Raw genomic sequence first — 7,927 nt, forward strand, 5'->3', positions numbered from 1 at the left:
GACGTCGGTCAAGCAGCGATCACCATTGCGCTGCACGCTGGTTGTACCGTCTTCACCACCGTTGGCACGCTGGAAAAGAGAAAGTATCTCAAGGAACTCTTCCCGCAGTTGAACGACAGGCACATCGGTAACTCCCGGGATACGAGCTTCGAACAACTGATACGTGACGAGACTGAAGGGCGTGGGGTCGACGTTGTGCTGAATTCACTAGCAGAGGAGAAACTGCAAGCTGGCATCCGGTACCTGGCGCTCGGTGGTCGCTTCCTTGAGATCGGCAAATACAATTTGGCCAACGACAGCCGCATAGGAATGTCAATGTTTTTGAAGAACACCTCTTTCCACGGTATACTGTTGGACGCGTTATTCGGAGAAGACAACGCGGAAAAGAAGGAATTGGTCAATCTCGTTTCGGAGGGAATAAGAAATGGCGCGATACGTCCGCTCCAATCGACCGTGTTTTCGGAGCAACAGCTCGAGCAGGGATTCAGATTCATGGCGACGGGCAAGCACGTCGGCAAAGTGCTGCTGAAGATCCGTGATGAGGAACCAGAGAAGCGTGTATCGCCAGCGCTAAAGACAGTGTCCGCTATCCCACGTACTTATTTCAATCCGGAAAAATCGTACGTCCTGGTCGGCGGTCTCGGTGGATTCGGTTTAGAATTAGTCAACTGGATGATCGCCCGCGGCGCCAAATTTATCATTCTCGTATCGCGCACAGGTATTCGCACCGGTTACCAAGCATTGTGTGTGCGTCGCTGGCGCGAGGGCGGCGCAAAAGTCGTGATCTCTACGTCGGATGCTACGACGTTGTTGGGTGCCGAGCACTTAATCCAGGAAAGCAATCGTCTAGCTCCAGTAGGCGGTATATTCAATCTGGCGACTGTACTGCACGATGCCCTGATCGAAAATCTGAAGGAAGCCGATTTTAAAACGGTCACTGTGCCAAAAATCGATATAACAAAGAGTTTAGATGCAGTGTCAAGAAAACTCTGCCCGGCGCTAGATTACTTTGTGGTATTTTCGTCCAAGGTGTCCGGTCTCGGCAATATTGGTCAAACCAATTACAGTTTCGCGAATTCGACCATAGAGAGACTGATGGAGAAGAGGCAGGCAAATGGTTTACCCGGTGTCGCCATACAATGGGGTGCCATCAACGATGTTGGCGTACTAATTGGTAATACATGTAACGTTTTTAGATCAGAATCAACGGATCGGAACTTTTCCAAATCTTTACTTATTTTTTCTTTGGTTTGTAAACTCAATCTTGACTCATGCCTTTAAGTTTGTGCCCTTTTGAACACGATTACATGAGACAATATTAATAAATGTACGTACGCACAATTTGCATACTATTTCTAGATTTACGGTTTGAATACTTTGTACATTTCGCAATCGCATTTTCTTTATTACGATATTGTCATTTCTTTAGAAACGATGGGATACGACACTGTGGTGCGCGGCACTGCACCACAAGACATGTCAAGTTGCCTCACGACGATGGATATATTCCTTCAACAACCGCACCCGGTGCTGGTTTCCTCAGTGTTAGCTGAGAAACATAAATCTGCATCCGATGACAGCAGCAAGTCCAACTTCATCGCAACAATTGCCAATATTCTAGGCATCAAAGATATTAATTCGATCAATCCCAACGATAGTTTGGCCGACCTGGGTATGGACTCGCTGATGAGTACAGAAATCAAACAGACTCTCGAGAGGAGCTTTGACATCCTGCTGTCGGCCCGTGATATTCGTGCCATTACTTTTGCCAAACTGCAAGAATTATCTTCGACCAGTGGTGCGATAATGAAACAGCAGCAATCTTTCTCGGTGAACGCGGCCACGAGTGTAGACACAAATGTATCGTCGGGCATGCTACGGATGCAGTGGCCGAGCAACGAGGTACTGCCTAAAGAGGTGCTCGTTCGCTTAGAAACAAAGAATTCCAACGGACCACCGTTGTTCGTCGTCCATGGTATTGAAGGTCTCGTTAAATCGCTAGAACATGTGGCCAGTGAACTTGAGAGGCCGTTATGGGGTCTGCAGAGCATTGAGCAGGCGCCTCATGAAACGCTGTCGGAGTTAGCGGAATTCTATATCAATACCGTTCGAAAACTTCAGAAAAAAGGACCATACCATTTGGCAGGATACTCGTTTGGAGTTTGCGTTGCCGTCGAAATGACTCTGCAATTGGAATCTGCTGGAGAGAAGGTTGTTCTGAGTCTAATCGATGGTTCACCGGCATACGCGCAACAGCATATTAAAATGGTCGGCAGACTGGATAACTTGGAAGAGGGTATTATTTCCAACTTGCGTATGAAAACACTGGCATATTTCAGCATACAATTTAACAATACCATCAGTTTCATACAAGTAAGTATCATGGAACTGATCCATTCTATCTGTCGTGTTTTACCATAAAGTAAAGAGATAAGGAAAAGCACGAATAATGAAACATATTCAAAGCACATATGGTACCTGTTTAAAGTGTAAAGCACGTTATATTCAAAAGCCGACATATTATAATTTATTTTTATGTAATTTAAGATAGTTTTAAATGTACTGTTTTAAGAGCCTTAGCAGAATAGCTGACTTGTAATTAATAGTCGTATATTAATATTATTCTCGTATCTTTACACATCTTCATTTTTTGCAATCGTTATCTTCGTATATGTATAACTGTTTTACAATCTGCGCTGTTTTATTTCAGGCGTACGATATTTTGAAACAGAGTAAATCAGATGTGGAGATGTTTGACAAGATGATAGAAGTGATAGGCGACACGTCGTTTACACAGAATGATCTAAAGATCGCTGGACATCTTTTATTAAAAAAACTAGCAGCTGCTCTAAGCTATAATCCGACTAAAAAGATCAAAGGACCGGTCACATTGATTAAAGCTACAGAGACCTTTGTATCTTTAGAAAAAGATTACGATTTATCAAGGGTGAGAGATTTATCTTCTTTATGTTCCCTCTGCTTTATTAAACTTCTTCAATAGCCCCAATGTTGTTTTTCTTTTTGTAATTTGTAACACTGGTTGCAGTATTATAAATTATAAGTTTGAAATTAAATAATCACTGTAATGCTTTGGTATACTTTTAATCAAATACGTCGAGCATCTTGTAAGACAATAGCTACCTCCAAAAATTAAAGTCCGATGATTGAACAATTTGGTATATGTACAATATAATATCTACAACGTGCATATGCGCCTCTAAGAATAAAAATCCATCGCATAGACTCGATTCAAAAATGTTATATTGTCAGTAAATATGAACTTTGTTCAAAGGCGATTAATTCTATTATATTTTAACTCCCTACTACTCATATGGGTTTTAATCGTTTATATTCAACAAGATGTACACTTTACCTTTTATTATTTTTCAGATTTGCACAGAACCCGTGAGAATAGAAGAGGTGACCGGTAATCATAGGACGATATTGCTGGGAGAAAGTGCAAAGAAAATCGCAGGTCTCTTGCGAGTGTAGAATTTAAGAACATTCGTGTTACAAGTTCTATTATATTTGAGAATGCAATATACCGTAATATTGCAAATAATAAACATACTATCATACCGTTGCGATGTAACTGAAACATTCTATGCTGCAGGAAAATTAAATTACATTACGTTTATCGTTAATAATTTAACTCTTTTTTTAAGTTTACCCTCTCAACTGTTAAGTTATATCAGCTTAACATTTCTAGAAGTTCCTTGAAATTCATGTACTCTATCGTGATTAAACACTGAATCCAACGCTAGGCGCTTAAACTTCTTCAAGTTCTGAACTTTTGACATGTCCCTTAACGGGAAAGTGTGCAGGCCGGGATCCAACCGAGGAATCCTACCGTAACAGTAATCACTTCAAGTGAACAATTCAAATTTCCCTCGTGATTAATCTGGAAAACATGGCGGATCGAGCTGCCAATGAAGAGCCGCCGGAACGGTGTAGAACCTTTTGCTCTCGAGCTCGATCACGAAACTTCTCCAGCGTAAACTCGTGAAAAGCGAAAGATGTCATCAACGAACGCCGCGTTTGCGAGTAAAAATTTTCACCTTTCACGAGTTCACGCTCGAGGAAGGGATTGAGTCTCTTGAATCACCTCGCTCCGGCCAATATACGGGCTGTTCGCGAGCGCATCGGTCACGAAGGTCGGGCCTCGTCGGCGACGCGCACGCGTCTAGCGACACCCTCGTTCATGTTTCAGCCAAGTAAGGCGAAGGGTGGAACAAGTATCGCGCGCGCGAGTGTGGGTGCGTGCGCGCGCGTGTTTGTTTGCGCGTGAGGGAGGTGACTGCTGTCGCGACTGTCGCGAGGCGCTATCACACGTAGGCCTGCCGTGGACGTCGCATCCTCGCGTCGCACACCCGGATCCCCTCGCACGGCTGCGTTTAGATATCGTTGGGCGCGCAGAGGCACAGGGTGCACACCGGCGAGATGTCGTACGAAACGAGTAAGTCGCGCCTGCGGGGAGAAAAAACGCGTCGCGGCACCGGCTCGCTACGTAGGCGGCATCTTCGCGGTCTCCCGGTTTGCTTATCACCGGCCGGAGATCGCGGGGCGTCGTGACGCGCCGGGACCACGGAAGGAGGAAGAGATCTCCTTCGCGCACTTCGGCGGGCCTCGCCCTCGCCTGTTTGCCCCGTTTATCTCGCGCTCTTCCGGGCCCGAGGCATTTGTCACTCGCGTGCCGCGTGTGACACGACACGCCGGACGCACGGTTGATGACAGTGTACGTATACAGGGTGTTCGAAAGTTACCGGCGCTCCAGGAATTCATTCCGGCCGCCTCGGAGCAGGTGTCCCGTTGAGAATGTCGAGATCGGGAGATTCCACCTTCGCAGAATCAAAGTGTGAACGCAGTGGCTTGGTGCGAAGGAATTGATAAGTTTGTCGCTCAATCCCGAATGGGTTTTACTTTATCTTCAACGCTGGAGTCTTCGTTGCAAAGATACTTTCATGCGTGGGAGAGTTGGTCTAATTGAACTTGTGCGAAAAGTTGAGATCGTCCCAGAAAACATTGTACATACAGAGAGTCTCCTATTATGAGATAGGACCCTAACGTGGGATCGCGGGGGTTTCTGTTAAATTAATAGGCAATTCGTCGGCTGAGTTCACCGTCAATTTATTACCCTCTGAGCGAAATCGGTTTAGTGGAAAGTTCATTGTTATACCGTGTAATCGTTGCGACGTTCAAATCCTAGCTGAGGTAATGCTTTTCGCAATAAATTTCTTGAATTAGAATTTGCCAGCCAAGCGTCGTCTAGTAATGTTCTACATTGGTTAATCATGTACTCAAATAATTCTTCACATAAAGATTAAACGTATCTTGTGAGCAAAACTCAGACAGATGTCATACGAGTTTGCATGCAAAGCCTAGCGTCCACGATCCGAGAACCATGCCCAAGTTCTAGTTTCGAGAAACGTGTAGCTTATCAACTTGCATCTTTTACGAAAAAGCTACAAATTGATTGGTTACATTCTCTAAAAGTCAATCGGTGGATTATCACTGAAAACAGTGAACAGTCGCTAATTTCCACTGAAAATCTACTGATCGATTTTTAGAGAGCACGTTTCTCGAGAACTAGAACTTGGACGCAGTTTTCGAATCATGGACACGAGGCTTCGGACAAGCAGAATTTGCGCGCAAGAATTGTTATCTGGGGTGTCAAAACTTGCGATACACCCTGTACATGCACACGCATAGCACAAGTAAAAAAAATGACTCATTAATACCAAGTATCAAAGTTTAGTTAGACCTCAGATAAGATTTACATGATATTGTACTCTTATCAGGTCGAAGTGAGATATGAAAATGGTAAAAACACATGTATATTTTGTGGTAATTATGTATCAAATAAAAATATGTACGTGCGAAAAGTATCTAGCAATAAGGAACCTTTTGTCTCTTACATTTATCAAGAGAAATGTTTGTAGAAAGGAGGAGATGAAAAAAGGGCATTGTATTGAAATGAAGGTATTGTTACTTAAATTAACGTTTCTTTTGCAAATTGTCTTACTGCCGCGCTTATAAAATTCCTTTACAACGTCACCCGGAACTATAGCGTGATGCGGAATAAACTGTAGCTTGTTAGCGCTCAAAATAATTTGAAATATTAGGAGCTGGACCCGTGCCAATGTATCAAGGAAGAGTATTTTAGTTCCAGCACCTGGATGTATTATGCGTTGTTTGCGCGATACTCGATCTCTTCTGCGCCTGTGTGACAATATTTTCCAGATAAACTCGATCATTTGTCCTCATTTACTGTTTAAGGCCCGGTTTCACCAGACGTCGTTTAACTTTAATCTTAGTTTAATTCACACTTGTCTCTTTCTAAAGTAACTGGAAAGAGACGAAGAACGAATTACGCTAAGTTTCAAGTTAAATAACGCTGGTGAAACCGGGCTTAATATATTTAATTGCGAATAATATATTGTACTATAATATACCATTTTTATATATCTACAATTCTTTATATGTAAATAATATAGAGCACGAAACAGTAACGTGATATGCTTTATCTGTTGAGATTGTTAGAGAATCTGTAACTTAAAAATTTTCTCTTTATTTAATATTACAATGTTAATATGAGACATCAATACTCACTCTGTGAAGAATGTTCATTGACTGTCCGATTATTTCGTGTATTACCCGAATATCTAATTTATTTGAAGATGTTTCCAGATAGTCTTCTACTGTCTTTTGCTTGATAGTTTCTTGGTTTTTTATATTACAGAATATATATTTGCTACACTGCCGAGGACCCAAAGGGGACAACCTCTTGTACTAGGTGGCGACCCTAAAGGAAAAAACTTTTTATACACCAATGGTAACAGTGTTATCATTAGAAATATTGACGTGAGTTTCCATGCTGCAACAAATGTTTACTTATTGTCCAGGGATGTACTAGTTTGTCTCTAAACATTGCAGAATCCAGCAATCGCGGACATTTATACGGAACATTCTTGCCCTGTGAACGTTGCCAAATATTCTCCTAGCGGTTTTTACATAGCTTCGGGAGGTACGTGATATTGTGATATTATATTACAGAGGTTTTCAATTAATAAAATTCCTAAGGTTCAGATGTTTTAAGCACAAATTTGAAGAAATCACAAAACTAAGAGCCGCGTCTAATTTTCATTGTAAATTTATTGCGAGAAAATCCTGACTCGGGTAATATTTTTCACAATAAATTTACAATTAAAATTATTTAGACACTAACACGCTGTCGCGTCTCCTACACCTTATTCCATCGATTTTGATTTTCAGTTACTTGAAGATTTTTCCATACTTAATTTTGATATACGAAGAGACCAATGGTGCGTAATTTAATTTCAGATCAGTCGGGTAAAGTGCGTATTTGGGATACAGTTAACAAGGAGCATATATTAAAAAATGAATTTCAACCTATTGGCGGACCCATCAAAGACATCGCTTGGTCAGCGGATAGTCAGCGCATGGTTGTGGTCGGAGAAGGAAGAGAAAGGTATACTTTGCTCACTAGAATGCGTAGAAGATACGCCACTAAAGAAGGATCAAAATAATTAGAGACGTGATATTAACTTGTTAACGATTCTGTTTAGATTCGGGCATGTCTTTATGGCAGAAACAGGGACGTCGGTGGGCGAGATCTCTGGTCAGAGTAAATCTATCAACTCGTGCGACTTTAGGTCGGCTAGACCGTTTAGATTAATAACTGGAAGCGAGGATAATACTATCGGCGTATTCGAAGGCCCTCCATTCAAATTTAAGTATGTACATACGCGCAATTTTATCCGCGTTAAAACTAGGATTTCTAATTCCTCACGTGACGTGTATGTGAAGCTAGCGTCTCATCTCGTGGAAACTCATTAACTATTGAGAGTTCTGGCTTCTTTTAGAATAGTTCTAGAGTTCCTGATACATTAAACACATAGTTCTGGTC

At 42.1% G+C, this 7,927-nt stretch overlaps 2 protein-coding genes across 3 annotated transcripts in view; both read left to right on the forward strand.

Annotated features, from left to right (window-relative positions):
* LOC105558192 (fatty acid synthase-like) overlaps positions 1-3,640 on the forward strand; it is a gene marked incomplete at its 5' end in the record, with an annotated part of 12,941 nt that extends 9,301 nt beyond the window's left edge. The window contains 4 exons of the mRNA XM_012005755.1: positions 187-1,174; positions 1,430-2,373; positions 2,711-2,947; positions 3,391-3,640. Of these exons, the coding sequence (XP_011861145.1) occupies positions 187-1,174; positions 1,430-2,373; positions 2,711-2,947; positions 3,391-3,492 (2,271 nt within the window). The remainder of the gene's footprint in view (positions 1-186; positions 1,175-1,429; positions 2,374-2,710; positions 2,948-3,390) is intronic.
* A 594-nt stretch (positions 3,641-4,234) lies between these two features.
* The window catches only part of LOC105558187 (actin-interacting protein 1), a 7,773-nt gene continuing 4,080 nt past the window's right edge, over positions 4,235-7,927 (forward strand). The window contains exons 1-5 of one of the 2 annotated variants that reach the window (XM_012005748.1): positions 4,235-4,456; positions 6,740-6,861; positions 6,934-7,024; positions 7,342-7,489; positions 7,587-7,754. In XM_012005748.1, coding sequence (XP_011861138.1) covers positions 4,441-4,456; positions 6,740-6,861; positions 6,934-7,024; positions 7,342-7,489; positions 7,587-7,754 — 545 coding nt within the window. In that variant the 5' untranslated portion in view covers positions 4,235-4,440. The remainder of the gene's footprint in view (positions 4,457-6,739; positions 6,862-6,933; positions 7,025-7,341; positions 7,490-7,586; positions 7,755-7,927) is intronic. The other variant, XM_012005749.1, reaches the window with a different exon arrangement.

This window comes from Vollenhovia emeryi, unplaced genomic scaffold, assembly GCF_000949405.1.
Source record: "Vollenhovia emeryi isolate VEMERY1.0 unplaced genomic scaffold, V.emery_V1.0 DF939368.1, whole genome shotgun sequence".
NCBI classification, from domain to species: domain Eukaryota; kingdom Metazoa; phylum Arthropoda; class Insecta; order Hymenoptera; family Formicidae; genus Vollenhovia; species Vollenhovia emeryi.